The sequence below is a fragment of the Heterocephalus glaber genome, unplaced genomic scaffold, assembly GCF_053883595.1.
Source record: "Heterocephalus glaber isolate CG9 unplaced genomic scaffold, H.glaber_assembly_v1.0 deba00000943, whole genome shotgun sequence".
Lineage (NCBI taxonomy): Eukaryota > Metazoa > Chordata > Mammalia > Rodentia > Bathyergidae > Heterocephalus > Heterocephalus glaber.
The window spans coordinates 10,822,408-10,845,246 of NW_028258175.1; the positions used below are offsets into that span (position 1 = coordinate 10,822,408).

The 22,839-nt window shown below is 39.5% G+C and overlaps 1 protein-coding gene and 1 non-coding gene across 14 annotated transcripts in view; one reads left to right on the forward strand and one right to left on the reverse strand.

Moving 5' to 3' along the window:
• The window catches only part of Parn (poly(A)-specific ribonuclease), a 169,154-nt gene that overhangs the window by 88,444 nt on the left and 57,871 nt on the right, over nucleotides 1–22,839 (reverse strand). For 8 of the 13 annotated variants that reach the window (XR_015450480.1, XM_087209149.1, XM_021237242.2 and 5 more), the window contains 4 exons: nucleotides 20,929–21,039; nucleotides 20,245–20,314; nucleotides 4,621–4,676; nucleotides 3,331–3,450 (listed from right to left, as the gene is read on the reverse strand). Coding sequence is in view for 11 of the 13 variants with exons in the window: in XM_087209149.1 (XP_087065275.1) it covers nucleotides 3,331–3,450; nucleotides 4,621–4,676; nucleotides 20,245–20,314; nucleotides 20,929–21,039 (357 nt within the window). In the remaining 2 variants the exon portion in view is untranslated. The remainder of the gene's footprint in view (nucleotides 1–3,330; nucleotides 3,451–4,620; nucleotides 4,677–20,244; nucleotides 20,315–20,928; nucleotides 21,040–22,839) is intronic. The other 5 variants (XR_015450481.1, XM_087209150.1, XM_004855840.3 and 2 more) reach the window with 1 other exon arrangement.
• On the forward strand, nucleotides 12,572–12,674 carry LOC147828669 (U6 spliceosomal RNA). The gene has a single exon (XR_015450517.1). It is a non-coding gene; the product is annotated as a U6 spliceosomal RNA (small nuclear RNA).

A 22,839-nucleotide genomic window follows, 5' to 3' on the forward strand; every position in this document is an offset into this window, starting at 1 on the left:
ACAGAGGGGAAAAGCACAGGCCTTGTGACTCTACCACTCATCCTGAAAAAATAGAAGCCTGGACTTTGCAAAAGTGAGTGAACATCACCAGAATTTAGCAATGAAAAAAACCTTTTCATTCCTCTTAAAATTTTAAAAGGCTAGGATTTATATTTATTTATGTATTTATATATGTATTTATTTTTGAGATTAGTTTTGCTATGTCATTCAGGCTGGCTTTGAACTCCTAGCAATCTTCCTGCCTCAGCCTCCCAAGTGCTGAGATTACAGGCCTGTGCCACCACTCCTGGCTAGAAGGCTAGGAAGTTTTGAAAACTGCTTTCTATCACTATCAGGGGAAAAAATAAAAAAAACTTCACTTCTAGCCATATAGTAAGCCAATGTAATGACTTTGCCAATTACAAAAGTCACTTACTGTTATTTGTACTTCTCAACCCTGTGCACGTGAGTGGCCCTTTAGGTAAATAATAACTTACTTTTATTGAGTAGTTACCACGTGCTGCACATTGTGCTAAATGCCTTCCAAGGATTGGCTCCTTCAATCTTAGGGTCCTATCTCCATTGAGGAAACAAAGACACAGCAAGGATACATACCCAAGGTCATACAGCTTTTAAAATTTTAATTAAATTTTTTTTAAAAAACACTACTAGGAGCATTTTACTTGATTTAGTCAATTAAAGTTTGAACTCCAGGGATAAGAACATAACAAGAAGAGAAACAACAAAGCTTCCAAAAGAAATGAGCCTTGAAATTCAACTACATTTCCATATTATACACAAACTAAAATGCAGGACTAGGACTTCAGAGGACATCTAGACTATCTGCAAAGAGCAGGATCATTTTCTAGAAATATACCTTTCAGATTTTCTAAAAATTCAGAGTATCAGGATATTTTTACTTATTCAATATGGTGCTGGCACAAAAACAGACATGGATCAATGGAACATAGCAGAGGCAGCAGAAACATCCTCAGGCACATTCAGCTATTTGGTCTTTTACACTGGAGGAAAGATAGTTCCTAATAAATGGTGCTGGGAAAACTAGCTGTCCACCTGCAGAAGATTGAGTCTAGACCCATATCTCTCACCATGCACTAAACTACAAAGATCTAAATGTTAAAACAGAAACACTTAACTGCTGGAAGATAAAATAGGTGAAACTCTTGAAAACATAGGTGTAGGCACGGATTTTTCTGAACAGAACCCAGTGGAACAAGTAATAGTACCAAGAATCAACCAATGGGATCACATCAAATTAAAAAGCATCTGCACAGCAAAGGTAACAACTAACAGTGAAGAGACAACCTATACAATGGGAAAAATTTTTTGCCAGGTATTCCTTAGACAGAGGACTAACAACTAGAATATATAAAGAACTAAAAAAAAAAAAAAATTGGACTTCCCTGAAATAAAAGACCCACTCAAAAAATGGGCAACTAAAATGAATATACACTTCATAGGGAAAAAGTCCAAGTGGCCAATAAATGCATGAAAAAATGTTCAATAATGATGGGCATTATAGAAATGCAAATTAAAGCAACATTGAGATTTCCATCTTACTCTAGAGAGAACAGTCATCATCAAGAAATCATATTACAGGGCCGTGAATTTAGCTCAGTGGTTTCACCACCTGCTGTGCAAGCGCAAGGACCCGAGTTCAATCCCTGGTACCAAAAAAAAAAAAAAGAAATCATATTATAAAAATGCTGGCAAGGCTATGGGGAAAAAGAAACTCTTTCTACATTATTGGTGGGAATGTAAACTAGTACAACTATTATGAAATCAGTATAGAGATTCCTCAAAAAAACTAATGCTAGAAGCTCAATTTGACCCCACTATTCCCCTCCTAGATATCTTGAGAGCTATAAGTTCTCATATTACAGTGATATATACATACCTGTGTTTATAGCAGCACAATTATAAGAGCTAAATCTTAGAAACAGCCTATCAGTGGTGGCAAATCTATGGCACGTGTGCTGCAAAGGGCTGCTTGTTATCACTGAAAGCTCTAAAAGGTTCCCCATCACTGGCCTACATCAACAGATGACTGAGTAAAAAAATATGGTATTTATATATAATGGAGTACTACTCTGCTGCAAAGAACGATAAATTAAGGCATTCATAGGTAAATGCATGCACCTTGAGACTGTAATATTAAGTGAAATAAGACACACAAGTTTAAATATCACATGGTTTCTCTTGTATGAGAAGCCCAAAATATAATTAAGAGCAAAATAAAAGATAGGTAATAGGAAGTTGAGAGATCTTTTTCAAATAGGAAAGAGAACAAGAGATGAATGGGCACAGGTAAGAGAAGGGAATGGAAACAAAAACAGGACTGAAAGAGAAAAACTGGCAACAGAGCTTCTGCAGGCCAAGAGATGGAAGGAGCAGGGAGGGACAGGAGGGTGGGGAATGGAAAGAGAAGATGTGACTCGCACATGTACCAGCTCCCCACGGTGAGTGCAACCAGCCTGTACTACAAGCCTGAAGAAAAGGCACTTCACACTTTCTTTACATAAAACAGAAAAGCACAGAGGAAGAAAAATTTATCTAAAACATTCTGTGGCAATAGCATGATACTTCCTTTCAGTCTGACTTCTATACATAGTTAAAAAAAAATAGTGTTAGTTACAAAGGAATCCTAAATATACCTGCTTTTTACTCTTAAAATATAAACACAAATATATTTTAAATGACTGCATACCAGTCTACTTAGGAGACACACAAACATTTAGTAAATATTCACACTACTAAACATGCAGGTTTTTGCTGCCTCTGTTTCATCCAAGAATTTCCAGAGAATAAATAGCTTAAATATTTCATTTCTTAAAATAAAGAGACACTGCCCAGGCTTGCGGTCAGAATGGTCTTTACAAACCCTTATCAGAAGCCTCCCCAAACGAATCTAATCACATATGATAAAAAGGAAAGAGAACTGCCCCGTCATAAGCATCTTACATCTTGTTCTGCTCAGACATCTGTTTGTTGTTTTAATTATTTAATCTCAAGCAGAATCTGCCTGTCCTCCCAAAACAGACATTCTCTCAAAAGAATTATTGATCTCAGCTAAGCTTGTTTTCCCCAGTCAGCAGTAAAGACAGACATATTAATGGTATCTTGTTTTCTTAGGGATTAATAGGACTATATTGGGAAGTGTTACTAAAAGCTCTTCAGATCATATTAGCACATAAAAGTTCCACGAGTGAAATTAAAACCTTGCATATTTACATTCTTTTGCACCTACCCTGAAACTATCTACCTCTGACCACCTATACCAAAAGAATAGCAAAACCCTAAAGTGCACATCTGTACTTAGGCTCTACTTACCAAAGGCACTGAATAGCTGGTAAAGGTCACTGCTTTTCCACTCTTTGGGGAACGTTACATGAAGAACATGATCGCGTTTAGGTTGCACTAGGAGACAAGCACGTGATGCAAAGTTGAGAGCTGGAAAGTGATCAAGTAAACCAGGGATGCTTTGATGAAATGAGTCCACACTAGTTTGGGGAATTATCGGGAATGCCTTGTGAGTGCCAAACAACTAAAAGTATTCTCAGGACTGGTGTTTTTTACGGTATGTAAACTATCACAATTTGATCCCTAACAATTCTATGTGGAAACATTTCTTTTCAAGAAATTCCTGCATAGATTATTTAAAGGGGAAACAAAGGCTACTCTGTTCAAGAAGCTTCACTGAACATTTAACTTTTTCCTTTTAAGCCAGCAGTCTACACATTTAAAGAATACACTGTCCAAAAAAAATGGACTTTTTTACTAGAGGCAGTCCTTAGGCACAGTCTGGTCCTTTAATCCCAGATCCATCACTTAACTGGTCAACTCTAAGCAGGAGACCTCACCACTCTGACCACTCCTGGCTAGGAATTGGGAATGTCAGTATTTATATTACAGAATTATTGTGAGGATGACACGCTTGCTAATAAGAAGTGCAACACAGCAGTATGCCCTCAAACTGGCTGCAATAATTATTATCATCAAATACAGTTGTCCCATCTCTACATGCAATGAATGACATATACAAGTATTAAGGCAAATAAGCCGATGCCAGAAAGCACAATGAAATGGAAGCAGAACAAAAGAAACAGCAACCAAACAGATGACTTTTGATATTCTGTGGATTTTTTTTTTTCCTGGTGTTGGGGATTGGACCTATAGAGCATGTATGTACCCTACAACTGAGTTACATCCACAACTTTTCAAACTCTTTATGGAAAGAAACAACAACTCATTAAACTCAATATATATATAGTCAAGTAATTGGAAAATATAAATTTTTAACAAGTAACTGACATACACGGTATATCTTAAAGTCTATTATAAATATTTATAGGAAATGATGAAATTAGAATTCTGAGGAAAAATGAAATAATAAAAAGATGTACTTTTAAAAAATTCAACTCACACATAAACTGGAAAAGGTAAGTAAAGTGATGACGAATGAAGGCCCATGGGTCCCATTAACTTAAGCAAAATATGCCAACCACAAAATCACTACTCATTTTTAGGGAAAAAAGCTCTTTCTTCAATATTTTTCTGTTATCCCTCTCAGACCACACACTTAAATGTGCGAATTCAATGAGAAAATAAAAATTTACTTACAGTCTGGCCCTTCCAAGTTTAGATAGGGGATGTCCATGACCCTCATAAGAAATAACCTATAAAAAGAGGAAAAAAACAGGTAATGAACAAATTTCTTTTAAAAAATCAGTCCAGGCATCTATTAAAATTTTTTAGAAGTTTCTTGATTATATTATTCTATTTCTAAAATAATTTTTAAAAGATCTTAAAATTCATTTCAGAGATTTTTCCCAGGCTAAATATCGTAATAAAAACATAAATGAACAGGTGTATCCTCAAACAGTTCCTGGCACTCAGCAGTTGCTCAATGAATGAAATTAGTAATCATAAAGTTGAAAGAAGTTGTGTGCAGAACTGCTTTGTTTGTTAGACCAGGAAAACTCTAAGGAAACAAGTGTTAACCACACTACGAACTTAGGAATAAGCATTCCTACAAATTATAAAGGTAACCCTAATGAATGGTGTTTGTGGAATGACAGCATCAGTTTCTTTCTTTTTTTTTTAATATACAAACTTATTTTTTACAGTGCTGGGGATCAAACCCAGGCCCCTGCATGAAATGCAAAATTGCTGACTGAATGCTAATTTCTTTGAGTAAAATGCAGTCTGAAACAAGTGGCTATCTCAAAAGTCCACATCATTATTGTCATTTAAAACACACTAAAAGCACAAAGAAAGGCAATGCTTGGTAAAGAAAAATATCACAACAATATAAACCAGAGTACTCATTTTATGTGTATCTTCCAGAACTGATACAAAAGCACTTAAAAAAAAAACAACAACAGTACTTGTTAATTACACCTCTCTGTAATGTCATTAAATTTTGTTTTATTTGCAGGACTATGAACAAAATATCAAGGCATTCTGTTCTGTGTAAGATGATTTTAATGAGTTTTACTTGTATAAGAATATATTGTGTGTTTCTAGTAGAGTACATTACACAGCAAATTAAAAAGGCAATCCAAATGCCCAACAAGCAATTAGTTTGGCTTCACTGACCTGCAATTAAGGCACATTATTACTGGGCATTCACAAGCCAGGCAGGGTACGATAGAGTTTACAAATGGAACCAACAGCATGAACAACACTGTTCTGTAAATGCCTAGAGAAACCAAAGTCATGGTAGTCTGTGGTGTGAGAACTTGCATGGCCCACAACTGAACAAACCAAATCTATGGCTAAGAAACCAATTTTATTTTTAGTTCACTAATTTGAGCTAAAGTATACTATTCTGCTTTTGTAAGCTATTTTATCCTCATTTGATCAATATTACTTGCAATGGCAGAAAATAGTAAGATACATAAAGCACCCAGCACAGTAGGTTCAGAAAGATAAGGGCAGCTGTCATTGCTGTCAACCACAACCTGGTGAGATATTCCTAGGTTAGGAGGGTCACTATTTTTATGCTTCAGGTAATTTTCAGTTCTCCATTTAATAAATTTAACAAAGTCTCCAAATACTAAAAATAAATTTTTTTGGGGGGGTGCTGGGGATCAAACTTGGGACCTTGGGCTTGTGAAGCAGGCGGCAGAACCACTGAGCTAGATCCCCGGCCCAAAATAAAAAAATTTTAATTAAAAAGTTAATAAAAGGCTGGGGGTGTAGCTCAATGATAGAGCAGTTGGCCTAGTATGCCCTGGGTTCAGACCCCAGCAACACATATACACATACATGCATGTGTGCAGTTAATGAAACAGATCAAGCATCAATGAAAATAATTTAAAATGTTTACTCTAATTCCAAAAGAACAAGGGCCAGGGATTTAGCTCAGTGGTTCCGGTGCCTGCCTCGAAAGCGCAAGGTCCTGAGTTTGATCCCCGGTACCAAAAAAACAAAACAAAACAAAAAAAAGATGTTCATTGTTATATTATTAAACACATCCATAATAAATATCAACTTCCAAAATATGCAGGGTCAATAAGTTATGGTTTAAATCTTCAATATAATAAGTAACAAACAAGTATGAAGACATCAACATATGAATAACTTGGGATACAATTCTAAGGTTTGAAAAGCATAAAATTTGGTGGCATATTATCACCAGGAGGCGGAGGCAGGAGAATTGTGAATTTGAGGCCAGCCTGGGCCACAGAGCGAGTTCAAGGGCAACACAGACTACATAGAGCGACCCTGTCTCAAAAAACCAAAGAAACAGGGGCCGGGGATTTAGCTCAGTCATTCTGCCGCTTACCTAACAAGCGCAAGGACCCGAGTTTGATCCCCAGTACCAAAAAATAAATAAATGAATAATAAATAAATAAATAAATAAAATAAAATAAAAAGGCTGAGGCTGTAGCTCAAGGTAAGAGCCCCTGGGTTAAATCCCCAGTGCCCTCCCCTGCAAATAAAAGAAATCGTATACTATGATTGTTGAATCATTGTAAAACGTTTATGTCTTTAAGCCAAGAAGAGAAAATAACCCTCCTCTTTCATCCTCCCTCACAATGGTTTTGGGAAACTGAGCTTTGTTTTTCAAAATTCCTTTTACTACCATATTTTAAATTTAAAGAAAAATAAAGGCTACAGAACTAAAAGGGTCAAGAGAAATTACTAGAGATTTTCTTAAAAGAAGTCAACGACCCACTTGAATTAATTTTGCGTATCCTATGCATGATCTTACCAGGTGTGGGGGAGAATATAAAGGAAAATCACAAGTTTGAGTCTCAATTACTTTATGTATTTTTGTTATTTCTAAAGTTATGGGACCTCAATAATGAGTTCAGAAAATCTCTGTCCTACAAATCCAACCAAGAATTACCCTTAAGCTTCTCCTGTTTTTTTTACCATATAACTATTCAAAAAAAATTTTTTTGGAAAGATGCCCTTTTGTCATGCAATATATAGGCCATTTGCCCTGTAATTCTACTTCTGAATTTTATTTTATTTTTTATTTATTTATTTATTTTTTGTACTGGGGATCGAACTCGGGTCCTTGCGCTTGCGCAACAGGCGACGAAACCACTGAGCTAAATCCCCGGCCCTACTTCTGAATTTTAAATATTATCTGTTTAAAATAAACATCATTCTCAAGTAAAATATCTACAATATCTTTTCAAAAAGTTTAGTTAATCCTACCCTATAGTGTTTTGCTATTTCCATACTTTAAATAGAAACCTCTTTAAATGAGCTATTTATAGCACTGCTCATTCTTCCCTATGCCTCCACCTTCATGTCTGGGCTCCAGAGAACTAAGCAGCCCCAAGCTGGAAGAACACGGAAACCAGCTCTGTGTGACTTGGCAGACTGTGGCTCTGGAAAGCGCCACGCAATTGTGAAACCAACTCTAAAACTGTAGCTGAGCGTCTGCAGAGCTGAACCAAATAAACTTTCCCAGCAGCCTCCCACCAGCCTTCTGTTTGAGAGCCTTCACTCTGCTAACATCCCTGCCCTTTTGAAGGAAAATTAAAACTTTCGGAGCATGCAGGCCCCATCCAAACTGGCTGTCAAAGGGCCTGCACTGACTCCCTGGAATGATTCAATAAAATACTTCACATATAGATCAGCTAACTTCACAGTTTTCATCTTAACCTATGAGGAGACACACTAGGCCCCCAGGAAGGCTGATGCATACATGAAAGAGTGCTCCTTCACTGTGAGAGGAACTGAAGAACCATCCCTCCCAGAAGGCCTTTCATCTGCAGGTATCACAAAAGACACGCGAACCGACATGTGTACAAAATGTTACTTCTATTTTTGTGAAGATGTGAGATGGCTGTAATATGGTTGAGGTGCTCAATCAAGACTTCAGGAGCCAGGGATTTAGCCCAGTGGTGCCGTGCCTACCTCGAAAGCACAAGGTCCTGAGTTCGATCCCTGGTAAGGGGAGGTGGGGGTGGGGAGGCTGTGCAGGAGTCTTGCTACATTTCTGAAAGCTTTCTGGTAAAATTTTATTTTCCTACCTAATCACTAAAGAATTGATGTTAATTGTATCAAACACAAGAACTAAAATTCCCATTTTGGTATAGTGCCCAAAGTAACACAAAGATTCTATCCTAAGAAACTGCAAATTCAAATTCATATTGTAGATGCCATAAAATAAATGTAATGCTTTGGGGAATCTTTTCTTTTTTCATGGCGTAAGACTACAGTATTAGAGACATTGGTTATCATGGTTTTTAAACAAGCCTGTAATGATTCAAAGGTAAAGCCCAGCACATTCCAGGGTCTTTTGCTCACATGGTGGGTAACTTCAGCTCGGCCTTTCAATAGGACACTGAATGCCATTGCCTCCAAAGAGCCATCTCATCCCTGTTACCCACATGCTGAATGCCACTCACAATAAGTGACCCTCCAAACTCTTTTGCAACCAAGGCAGCATAACACTGGGTCCCAGAAGATCTGGAATGCCCCATAGTCTCTGAAAAATTTCCTTTCAGAGACACGGCTGCTTGAGAGCATAGAATCTTGAGCCCTTAACAGAAGGTGACTTCTCACAGCAGCAACAGCCTGACCTCGGGCTTGCTGGAGATGTACACTCCCAGGTCTCATCCAAGAGCTCCTGACCCAGACTCTGGACTGACAACCCCGGGGTTAACAGAAAAGCTGTGTGTTTAATGTGGTGGTGTCAATTACCACAAAAGATGAGTCTCTAGTAAACTGAATAATGATCTGGGCTGATCCCCCTGTCCCCAATTTTTTTAAAAAAAGTCTTAATGATTTGTTTACACTAAATGATTTTGATTCAGAAAAACAAAAATATTAAAACTAGTATCAAGGACTATCTCAAAATTCATGAAGTGGTAACATGGGGCTTCTATCACTACGAGGTTGAATTATGGCAAGCAACTAGATTCTTTATAAGAGATAATTTGGAGAAAATTATTGTTGACAGGGTCAGGGATTTAGCTCAGTGTTCCACTGCCTACCTTGAAAGCACAAGGTCCCAAGTTCGATCCCCAGTACCAAAAAAAAAAAAAAGAACAGAAAAGAAAAGAAAATTATTGTTGACAGCTGTCCTGCTTGTTTTTAAGCAGTCACTCTCTTGGCAAGCCACTCTCTTGGCAACTCATTAGCAAAAGTCGAATCTATTTCTGTGAACTGGCCACAAATTATGCTTTAGCCACCAATGCAGTACCAAAGACTGACAAACTTATAAGAAAAATTAGAATACAAAAAACCAGACACTTGTCATCTTTATTAATTAAAATTCTCCAGGGCCAGGGATTTAGCTCAGTGGTACCGCCACCTGCCTTGCAAACGCAAGGTCCAGAGTTTGATCCCCGTACCAAAAAAAAAAAATTCTCCAACCTTATCAACAAGGTTCTGGCAACCACAAAACACAGTAGGCTGCTCGAGGGACGGGACTAATATCAAAGGTTATTCACTGATGGCACAATATCTTGCCCTGGACTATGGCTTATCTGAACCATCCCCCAGTTGTCCAGCAAACACAAAATAAATTGCACAACAACACCAGTATTAACCCATTTTATGCAGCTTTGCTTCAAAATACAAAAAGGTAAATGTGACATTAAAAAGCTCATTCAAGAAGCCTGGCAACTCAGGAATACACTGCATGGACTTAAACCTCTGTGAACTGAAGAGCATTACAGCTCTTTAAAACTCTGCATTGTGAAATAAATGTATGTATGAAGCCAATGATTTTACACAGAAATGAAAGAAAATAATTAGTTCTGCTCTTGAAACAACAAGACTTGGCCATTCAGCAATGGAAGGCAGAGGGAGAAAGTGAATGAGAAGTGTGCTGATGGCCACTTTGAAAACTAGTTAGAGGGAAGCAGACTTGTAGACATGGGAAGGGATCTGCGGATGGGGGGAGGCAGGAGGGGAAGGGGAAGGGGAAACAAAATGATTGAGATGTGATACGTATATATACCAATTCCCCACGATGAATGTAATTATTATGTGTCACAAACATGTACTAAAGGAAAAAAGAAACTAAAAACACCAAAAAACAGCACCAGAGCAGCATAAGGGTCATTTGAGTGCAGGACTTCAGACCCCATCCAGCACTGGAGAAAGAGCTTTGAGTGAATGTTCAAGGCAATGGGGATAGGCAGTGAAGAGCCTCAGATCAAAAGAAACTCTGTCATGTCTGAAGGACAAAACCAGCTGGTGCCTGGACATCAGGCTTCCCAGTCACACCTGTCCCACACACCAGATTAGCACCAGGAAAACCAAGGAATCAGCATAGCTCAAGGCTGAGAGACAGGAGAGTGTAAATACGGGGCTTACTTTATGCGATGTCAGCACTTGCACATGTGCACACAGGCCTGAGTGAACCAGAGAAACTTCTAATGCCATGACACGTCTTAATAAAGAACAGGTTGGATGTGGTGGGACAAGCCTGTGATCCCAGCTACCTGGGAGGTTGAGGAAGGAAGATCACAAATTCAAAGTTTGCCTGGGCAACTTAGTAAGACCTGTCTTAAAATAAAATTTAACAAAAGGGCTGGGGGGCTGAGTGAAGGAGCAGGTTGCCTAGCATGTATGAGTCCCCATATTACAAAACAAAACCGTTTATTCTGGTCCCTCAATCTCAAACCCCGAACTCTTTATTCCATCTTCTAAAATATTTAATTCCCCAAGGAGAAATACATTCTCATTCATGTGTTTTCTACTTTCATCAAGACCATACTTCCACTTCATCTCAAAAAAGAGGGCTCCAAATACAACTGCACGCTCACACATCGCTGAAGACTGGGATACCAAGGCAGTGAATGTAATCTAATCCCAACACAATTTGAGTGGTGAATTACTCTGTAGTCACCTCAAGTCCCAAGCTTTCCACTGGAAAATTGAAACCTGTAATAATGACTACTAGCTCTACTGTACTTGCAAATGGTCTTGCTATTTCCTTCAAGGCACAGCAGTAAAGCACTCCCTAAGAACCTTGTATGCAAGAGCTCATCATTATACATATTTATGTGCTATAAAAAACTAATTGTATCATCAGAGTAGGAAGCATGCAGACATCTCTCACAAAATAAGCTCATTTAGTGTGCTCAGTAGAGCTCCTGTGTAAAATAAGGGTAACCAAGGGCCCCAAGGGAGTTTCTGTGGCATCAGTTATTTTTAATTTCACTCAGGTAGGGGGGTTACAATTTTCGATCCAGCCCCTTGCTGTTTTCACAAATAGAGCGTAACCTGACATTTGTCGTAAAGCCAACTCACACCCTTTCTTAAACGGAATCAACCCTAGAAATGAGGGTAAAAGAGCGGGAGGGGACCAGCACTCCCCCGAACAGTCTCCATCAAACGAACCATGCCAAATTACATCAATAAAAATGTTAAACTGAGTATTATAAAAGACAACATCTGCAGGGCCTGTAAAAGGAAGGATTGTAAAATATCAGAGGAAACACACAACCCAGTGGTCAAAGTCAACATGTTTTAGAATTGCTGCTCAGGCAGAGCACCAAGAAAAAAAGACACTGACACTGTTCTGTAAGAAAATACGCAACCCACAGTAGAACTGCCTCTCTGAGACAGGGCTGTGGAGGGAAAATGCATTCTCAGTGGAGGCCAGACCTGGGATTCCCTGATTCTGCCACTGCTGGAGCCCTGTGCAGGGGTCTCAGCTTTCAAATGAGGACATCATCACTCACCAGTGAGGGCTGCTGTCAGAAAGCACAGTCAATGCAGGCCACATATTCTGCATAGTGGAAGGTGTTCAATGGGTAAGCTACTTGGGAGCTGGTTTAAATTTCTTAGAGTATATTGCTAACTCTTGATCATTATAAATTAAATGCCAAATAGTCTTAGAAATAACTATATTGCCCATTCACTCTTGGTCAGGACCAAGGTAAGGCTAGGAATACCTAAGAATGCTGACTTTGCTACTAGCATGTCTACAGTGGTCTCAAAGGTGGCCTCCAAAAAGACAGGTTCACAGTAGCCAGGAAAAATATAAGAGCAGAAGAACCACTCAGCCCAAGGAAAGGCCCTGGTAGCACCTGCAGGCCCAGCTCATCAAAGGGAAGATTCTGGGGTGCAAAGCTTTTAAGTCTTTGAGCTCACTTCCACAGCACATTATACTAAAACCGGAACACAGAAGACAAGCATGGCCCCTGAGCAAAGAAGATGTGCAAATTCATGAAGTGTTCCATATTATTTTCCTTATCTCTCCTCTCTTCAAATCTAGCCAGATTGCAGTTAGATTGATGATTATGAATAAAAACTAAACGGTGGGCTGGGGATTTAGCTCAGTGGTTTTGCCACCTGCTGTACAAGCACAAGGACCCAAGTTCAATCCCCGGTACCAAAAAAAACCCCTAAATGGCACCAAAAACCCTTTTGATAAAGTCACAGAAGGGACTTATCTGATAACTCTTCTGGCAATCAAGATTTCTGGGTAGAAATTAGATAATGTGAGATCAACCAGGAGTAAGCACTCTTTCCTGAAGAAGTCGTGAAAACAAGCACTAGTGTCGAGTCCTAAGAAACCAGTCTTATGGACTAAGCGTAACTCAGTGTGCCCAAGACTCACCTGTGTTCTTCCTCTATGTAAATCAATACACTAAACAACTTCCAGGGCAATCAAACCATGACTGATTTCAGGGCCAATTAATTCCTGGTTTTCTGTTTATTAGTTTGTTTTTTCTGCAGTGCTAGGAACTGAATGCAGACACTACTACTGGGCCTCATTCCCAGTCCTCCACCTCTTCTCTTACTTTATTTTGAGACAGGTGCTAGTTTTGTTGCCCAGGCTGCCCTCTAATTTATAATCCCTGCACCTTAGCTTCCTGAGTAGCCTGGATTATAGGCATGTGCCACCATGCTTGGTTCCAAACCAATTCTTACAAGATCCTTTATACCCAAGTAATTTGGGAAACCAAAAATGACATAAACATTATTACCCTGAGGCAAAATGAGTCACATAACTGACTCACTCTCAGGTATGTGAGAATAAAATGCATCTTGCGTACTAGGGAAAGACAGATTTTGTGATTTAGAGAAGAACTAGCTTCACTCATGCCTTCTGGAATCTGGGAAGCCACTCTAAGCACTGGCAGTGCTGGGATTTTTACTCCTCTGTGGTTCCTGACTCCAATACCTGCACAATCTGGAGAAGTTTAAAATGGACTCTATTTGTGTTGAAGGACCTATTTCCCAGGCTCCTTACGATTAAAGAGTAATGTCCACAGCAGCGCTCAGTCCATGTCCAATCAGTTAACAATGAGTTATGCTCCGTATCTCGGGTTCCAGATCCACTTTGGATAAAAGCTAGGGGGCAGAGGACATACTTGAAAGGATGTATGTTAGTCCTTTATTGAAGCACCATCAATATAAAACGGAAGTATAACAACTACCAAGTTCTCAGGAGAGCCAGCCAATGTGAAGGGCCCCCGAGATTGCCACTCCTGTTAATGCGCCTCTGTCCTGCCTACCCTGACCTAGGTTCTGGCATCACCAGGGGCTTCGACGGAAGGGGTTATGAATGGAGGCACAGGAAGACAGACAGAGGATATCTTCTACTTCTTTTTTTTCTTTTTTTTTTTTTTGGTACTGGGGATTGAACTCGGGACCTTGCATTTGCAAGGCAGGTGGAGGAACCACTGAGCTAAATCCCTGGCCCAGGGCAGGTATTTCTTTTCATTCACAACCTAACTTTGCAGCAAGACCTTTTACTGGTACCAGGGATTGAACCCAGGACCTTGTGCTTGTGGGGCAGGCAGCAGCACCACTGAGCTAAATCCCCGGCCAACACCTTTTACATTAAGATAAATTTCAAGTCTGAGAGTGCAACACAGTGGTAAAAACTGTGCTAAGCATATGCAAGACCTAGGGTTCAATCCCAAGCACAAAATAAAATAAAATAAAATAAAATTTTATTTAGGGATTTAGCTGGGGATTTAGCTCAGTGGTTCCACTGCCTGCTCCGCAAGTGTAAGGATCTGAGTTTGATCCCCGGTACCAAAAAAAAAAAAAAGATACAAAGGCAGTTATGAAGTGTTCTCCTAAAGGGACTTCTAAGCTGCAATGTCCTTTTTTTTAAAAAAAAAAAAAAAAAGATCAACCTGGTATCATGTACTGGAGCCTCTTTGCCTGCCTACACAGAGGGACTACTCCAAGGGTACTCCACTACATACACACTGCCCATGACACCAGGAAAAACTCGACTCATTACTTCATTGAACTTCACAGTGGTGTAAGTCACAGTAACAACTAGCTCTCCACGTGCCCACACAAGCCAACTCAACAGCCTTCCTGGTGCAGTTACCCTGGGCAGGAGGGTATTATTTCCATTTCACAGATGTGAAAACTGAGCTTCCGAAAGGCAACTGTCCTGCACAGGTGGTGTGGCTTGGCCTGGCTGACCCACCTGGCCACCTCATTTGGAAGCCAATCTCTGTGGAGATGGTCACACAGGTATGTATCCATCAACGGAGCTCCGAGTGTACCTGCCAGAGACGCCAATATAAGGTGGCAGCACAGACACAAAAGGAAATGCTCCCAGTACTTCCAAAATACCAATAGTTTTGATAGATTAAAATCTCCCTGAAGCAGTTTCTCAAAAAGAAACAGTTCACAAAAGGACAAGTTCACAGAGATGGAGAGTGGATTTGCAGTGAGGGGGTGGAGGGTAGATGGGGGAAGTTACCCCTGGATGGTTGTAAGTTTCTATTTGGGGGAACAAAACAGTTCTGGAAATAGAGAATGATAATGTTTGCACAATACTGTAAATGTAATTTATGCCACCAAATTACACACTGAAAATGGGAAAACCTGTTATAAATATTTCTACAATTTTTAAAAATTCAAAATGTCTTATACCAAAAATTAAATTGTACACTTTAAATGAGTAAACTGTACGTTCATTATAAATGTTCCATTTAATTTATAACTTAATAAAGCAGTTTAAAAAAAGAAAACAGGGCTGGGTGTGGTGGCACACATCTGTAATCCCAGCACTCTGGAGGCTGAGGCAGGAGGACCCACATGAGTTCAAGGCCAGCCTGGGGTACAAAGTTTAAGTTCAAGGACAGCCTGAACTACACAGCAAGACCTTGTTCCAAAAATCCAAATAATAATAATAATAATAGAAAAAGGAAAGAAACTGGATCTACTGGATCACTCAGCAAATGTTAATTCCTATTCTCTTTTCCCCATAAAAGCAGACAACTGAATACACTACACAGTACAAAACTAATAACCACAAACCTCAAGGCTGAAAATAAAAAACAAATAAGAAAACACATTCAAATCTTCTTCCTGAACATCATGTAGTTACAAGCAGAAGGGTTTTGTTACCCTCTTTCTGGTCAAAAATCATAATTCAACCCAAAGTCCTATTTGAAGGGTATAGGCATTGCAAAAAGTATGACATATGGTGTCTTTTCAGAACATAAAACACCTGAGTGTGGTGGTGCATGACTGGTATCCCAGCACTGTGGGAGGCTGAGCCAGAGGATGTCAAGTTCCAGCCCAGCATGGGCAAGTTAAGTGACTTAGCAAGAATCTGTCTCAAAATTAAATAAACAAACAAACAAACAAATAAATAAGTGGGCCGGGGCTATAACTCAGTGTGAAGGTAGCACTGGTTTCAATTCCTAGTATGGAGGGTTAAAAAAACCCCACAAAACAGCCCTCCATTTGCTTCCAACATCTGTCCAGAGGAGCGGTCTCAAAGCATTAACTTCACTATAGCAGTGGTGGCAGCAACAAGTTAACTGAGGCCCATAATGGGTCAAACACCACACAGCTGATGAACATGAACTCATGCTACCCTTACAACAACCCTATTACACAAGTACAAATGTTCTTCATTTATGGATGACAAAGCTGAAGCACAGGAAGGGTAAATAACTTGTTTAAAACCTTGCACAGGTAAGAAAGAATAGAGCTGGGATTCCATTCACTGTACTACACTACATGATATCCTACAGTGTGAAACTACTGCAGGAATCAGGCAAATGGATTTTAAAAATTTAATCCAAAGGGAAAACAATCCTGTGGAGTAGTGTGACACGCAGAGCTGCGCGCTAACCAACAGTACAAGCTGCGCTGTAACTCGGGCTTGTTCAGGGGAGCCAGAAGTCCCAGAGCGGGAGATGGAATGATCGCAACACTCAAACGGTCCTCCGTACGGGAAGGGCAGGCGCGACAGTCAGTTAAGCAAATGCTGCCCTGCAGAAGAGCAGGCCAAGCCCTCCAGAGAGACACACTAGTCTGCACTTCCAGACACACAGGCCATTGACGACCCTCTAGTGACCTTGCCCTTGCCTCCTATGCTGCTGGGCACGAATGGCAGTTGCTAAGTGAGAGTTGCTCCATCCATTACCAGTGAGAGGGCTGGGAAAGAAGGACGGCAGTTCTGATCTGTAGTATTTGTTTCCCTGTAATTATCCAGCTTAAAATCTCTCTGATGTTAAATATCTTTTTTTTTTTTTTTTGGTACTGGGGATCAAACTTGGGACCTTGCGCTTGCGAGGCAGGTGATGGACCCACTGAGCTAAATCCCCAGCCCTCCTCATTTTTATAAATTAATTTATTTTAGGCTTACAATACAGTGCTTTGTGTGTAGTGCCAAGGATCAAGCCCCAGGGCTCACACATTCTAGGCAAGCACTATACTACTGAGCTGCACTCCCAGCTCTGTAATACACTGCTATCTCAGGTACAGTCACATTGACGTGCAGTAGATCTCTTAAACTTACTTCTGAAATTTTGTATTCTTTGACCAACATCAACTCATATATTCCTTCTCTTATATTTCTAGAAAGGAAAACCATATATAATAGACATCTACTAAGACCTAGGAACTATCTTATCACATCTTATATAGTCCTTATGATCTCCAAGGAAGGCAAAGAGTTTTGTCTCCATTTTACAGAGGAAGAAACAATTTGTTCTTTAGGGCACATCACTCCTTGCTATGGTTCAGCTCCTCATCAGTAGCTCAGAGAACGTAAATCAGTGCTGTCCCAGAAAGACCAAGTTCCCGTGCGGAATTCTGTCCCGAGTCAGAGCATCTGCATCCAGAACACACAGCAACCCTGCACAGGAAACTGCAGGCAGGTAGCTTTTCTTTTTAAGCTGCCTCACTTACAGAGAAGAGCCAAGGTAAAAGACTTGTTCATCTCCTTTCTCTTTCAAAGAACTGAAGTCAGTGGAAAGCAGCCTTCCCCAAAACAGCTTAACAGAAGGTTATCTAGAAGGAAGTCCAAGAGGTGCCTTACAGAGACAGATGCCTGCTAATGAGATGTAAGACTGAGTAGGACTTTGTGCTTTCTGAGTCGCAATAAAGAATAAAGCAGAAAGTATTTTTAGCTCTTTCCAGGCTAAAAGTATTTGACTAAAGGATCTTTACTAAGACTGGTTTTCCACGCACTGATTAAAACTGACCAGGCCTATGAAAGAAAGTAAACCAATTCCTGACCAGACAGCCTCCAACATAAATGAAGAGGACATTCCACACAGCCTGACGTTAGGCACGGTCTGATCTTGACTACCAGGCCTCACTCTCATGACTCACACCAATTTCATCAAGGCCAGCAGGCACGTGTGAGGTACCCAGGCCGGGAAAGAGAACAGCACCATGCTGAGGCCTTACGGGATATTCTCCTAGACAGCTATGGTTAGAAAGCACCTCGTATTACATTCGATCTTGGTACATTTTTCATGTCAACTCTTGCTAGAATTTTTTCCCCTCAAAGAGGAAGAAAATGAGGGAGAAAGTAAGGAAGCGACAAGAAAAAAGTGGAAACAGAAGAAAAAAAATGAAATCAAAGCTTCTGCACAGAAAGAAGGGAGGGAGCTTGGGGGGGAAATGGGATAAAGTAAAATTTATTGATAATAAAAAAGATGAAGAAAATATTCTTCCTTTATAGATGAAAAAAGACCAAAAAAGTTATGAATGTTCGATACAAACATCATAGGAGGATTCGTATCTTTCATTTACCTATTTTTGGTAAGCACCTAGATTTCAGCCAAAACAAAACAAGAACTCAGTAGACATATGCTTCAACTTAAAATGAAGCCGTATGTATTTACTGTCCCATCCTTTTGCACAATACTGCTAACATAGTATTAGCGATATTAGGTTAATCTAGAAATCTTGAAGATCTTAGTTAAGCTTTTTTTTTTTTTTTGAGACAGGGTCCCACTAGGTAGCCCAGGCTGGCCTTGAACTCGAAGTGATCTTCCTGCCTCAGCCTCTGGAGTGCTGGGATTACAGGTGTGCACCACTATGCCTGGCTTAAGCTTTTTAATCAAAATTTAATTTGATTTCCCTGGATGATGGTCACATACCAAACTGACAGAGTAGACCACTACCTAATTCCATTTGTATCCATCACCTGATTTTATAAAAGAAGTGAATTTAATGGAGAAGCAGGATCGTTGCTTCAAATAGTTCTAAATGAGTAAACGATGCCCACTGGAAAAAAAGTGTAGAACAATGAATTTAACACCATGTACACAAAATATAACAGCCATGATTTGAGCCACATTTATTGTCACCTATGTCTTCCATTTTCTATGGCATAAGCCACATTTCTGAAGATTTACAGAGATAAACACAGTCCCCAAAATAAGTTAGGAGCTAAGAAAATCCTTTTTCTCCCTTAAGGAAGTGGGTAGACAGCAAGGACTCAGTGATTAATATAATTAATTTCCTATGCAGAAGAATTCAACATCAGTTCCAATATACACCACACTGTCAGCCAGTCCACTTTGAAAGAGGCTTTGAAAGTTGAACACATTTATCTATGAACCTCCACAGGAAAGAACAAAGTTTTTTTTAAAAAGTTGCAGCGTGATAAAATTCACTAACTCAAATAATACCTACTCAGAGCCTGTAGGAATCCAGGTGTTTGGAATTAACAGCTGTCTGTGCAGCATGCCACTTAAGTACTGCACTGTGGCACTAGCATTTACATAGACATCTTACGGAAACTGTATTCTAACCTGGTAAAGCAATGACAGGACTGTAAAGTGCTGCATATAATGGAAGGAAATGATGTAAGCAACCCAACACTCAAATAGTTATTTCTTCCAGTGGTAGGGATCAAAGTGGGCTGCCTTGTTCTCTCTGGCTCATACAGAATCTAACACAGTCATGTAAGACGAAGTTTTACCAGGGTGTGCTCAAGGATATAGTCATGTCTTCAGTCCACTTTGCCCACCAAGCACAACCTACAGTTTGAAATAACAAGCTGGAGATTTTTTAAAAATGTTCCAAACTTAAGACCTTTCCCTAAATCACACTGACTTTATCCTTCCAACAATGAAGATGTACATACAAGTCTTTACTTAAACTGGATCCATTTAGATGAGGGTTCAGGATGCCGTGACAATCAAAACTCCTCCCAAATGTCATTCACCTAACATCTTCTCAGAAATAATATTATATAATCAGATCATCATGCAAACATAAATAATAATTGCACATGTAAAGTTGCTAAGGGATAGGTCTACCTGTAAATACATCTCCTTTGTAGGAAAATTTAAATGCCAAAACTGCCAATTCTTAGAAGAAACATACTACCTTTAGCAATGTTTTTTTTTTTAGCCAATATACTTAAGAAATTATTTCTAAAAAAGTCAATTTCTATTTTCAAAAACCATCTGAATTATTAGACATGAGAATATCTGACCTAAAAATGTACCTTCCAGTCATCCCAAGACACTAAGTTTATCCATAGTCAGAGAACTGGGGGATCAGGACCCTCTGATTACTTACTTGTTAAAAAAAGGTTCAATGAGTTTTGATCTGGAAGACACATGAAGTTTTGGAGGACTGAGAAAAGAACCTAATAAAGAAAAGAAGCAGGATATTATACACAGTCAAGTGGCAAAGTCTAAAAGTTCAGACAAAAAAGAAAAAAATTTAAAGCAGTAGTATGATTAGGCAAGGGTAGAGGTACACTTTTGGGCCAGGTACCTTCCAGTAAGTGTCAGTGGTTCCTCTCTCCGCCTTTTCCCTCCCATTTCCTCCCACTTCCACCGCAGAATTTCCCGTTTCTAAGTTGGTGAGTGGAGATTCTAGAGAAATGGTAGTGTTATAGCCTGAATGTTTGTGCCTTCAAAATATACATATAGAATCTCAATCCCCCACGTGACTGCATTTGAAAGTGAGACCCCTGAGAGGTAATTAAGAGGACTATAAGAAAAGACAAGGGAGCTTCCTCCCTCTCTGCTCTCCACCATGTGAGGATACGATGAAAAGACAACTGTTTACAAAGCAGGATGCAGGCTTTCACCAGACACCGTATCTGCTAGCGCTTTGCCTGGGCTTCCCAGCCTCCAAAATTGTGAGAAGGAAAGGCCTACTGTCTGAGTAGCAGCAGCCTGAACCCAGGCATGGAGAGAGGTGAGATCCACTCTAGCCCACTGCGTGTCTGGCAGAAACACATATAGTGAGTACCTAGGTGATTTGCCATGGAGATGAAGCACAGTCCTGTGATATAAGCGTCATAGCCTGCCTCGTGGAGCTGTTCGGAAGCTGTGTCATAACTTGGAAAACCTTCTGCACTTTCTAAAGAGAAAAAAGGAAAAAAAGTTTTCCCCAATATATCACAAACATGAAGATGAGTAAACACAATGCCCTATCAAATCTAAATCGCATTAGGGTGTGCCACAAAAGTATCCTAAATAAGCAGGAAAAAAGTATTTCTTCATTCTCTCCATACAAGATCTTACAAAGAGATAGCAGAGTCCCGAAAAATGAAGGCTTTGGTCCAGACTAGAAAAATTCTTCAGTTATGTGATCAAAGATTCGGCCAAGGGTCTCCTCAGCCCACACTGGTGGCTGCTATTTACAATCACCGTCATGTGTAACTCTCCCTACGACAATTCCTCCTCTTCTGGTTGCCCTGTAAGGTCATGAAAATGAAGTTTTTCCCTATACATAATGATAACATTGGAACACAACAAAGATTATCAGGAGGACTCTGGAGCTACTCATCTTAGTCTGAATCTCTGCTCTACCACTTACTTGCTAAGGGACCTTGGGCAATTCACCTCACCTCTGAGCCTCCAGTTTTGTAAAATGGAGATATGGCTTTTGTGAGGATCAAATGGCACAATGTAAGTAAACCTCCTACCTAGTTGTTATCTATCAATACCCCAGGTAACCCTCCCCTCAAAATGACAACTCCAATTCAATACTGGCAGCTCAAAGTCAGTAACATCTCCACTACGCTTACAAGCTGAGAGATCTAAAGCTGACAGCACAACCCACTCCAAAAATAGGTCAGAATTTTCTGTAATGCTGCCCTTATCTCATGAGCCCTTTCATAGCACAGATCATCTTATAACATGAATCTTTTGTTACACTGATATACACAGATGCTGAAAAGATAAAGTCTGAAAAGAATAAAAAAGAAAAAGTCTGAGAAGAGCAACCTGCCTTCCACTAAATTCTCCACGAGATACGAGATAGTGTTCTATCTGGAAACAGCAGGATAAAACTATCATTTATAAATAATTATGTCCTAGAGACATTCTGGAAATGAATGACAAGAAGGCTACTACAACACAGAATTGGAAGCATGAATACAAATTAACAATGAAAAGGCTGTCATTTTTTGTGTCAATACAATACTCTTTAACCAAGAATTCTTCAACCTCTGCTTAAGTATTAAATATCAGTCTTGAAGCTCTTTTAAAAAGCCTTTTAACATAGTAGCACCTAAGTAATATCCTCCACACTACCACCAGCTGAAACACATTATTTCCCCAATCAATTGTTTCCATTATATCATAACAGACAAGGTCTAGGTTTTCTTCCTCCCACTACCCTTTTCTTAATTCCCTTATTGGACTATTACTCACAAAAGGAAGCAAATAACTATAATCGTGGCTGCTTTAATACCTTCCATTATCAATTTGGGAATTATCAGTCCTATTATTGACATCTTTAGAAGTTTTCAGGTTATAGATAATGGAATGCTAACTACAGTATCAGCAGCACAATTAAGCTACCAGGATCAATATTATAGCACCAGGCTCACCAAATACCTGCGTGGTGACCAGATATGGCAAAGCATCTCTATCTTAACAAGAAATATTCCTCTTAACCTCTAGTCTTCCCCAATACTGCTATTTCCATCCCTAAACCGAGAAGGAAGTAGGAATGGAGATTCTCCTTTAATCTCATCAGTACATAAACCCAGTCCTTGGGCTTTTCTGAGACAGAAAATGTATTTTCATTAGCCTCGTGACAATTTACTACCAATTTTTTGTCTGCTTAAACAATGTACCACATAAAAGAACACGTCATGTTTTGGGAAAATTCCAAGTATTAGGTTATAAAAGCTTTGAAGTTTTAATTGCC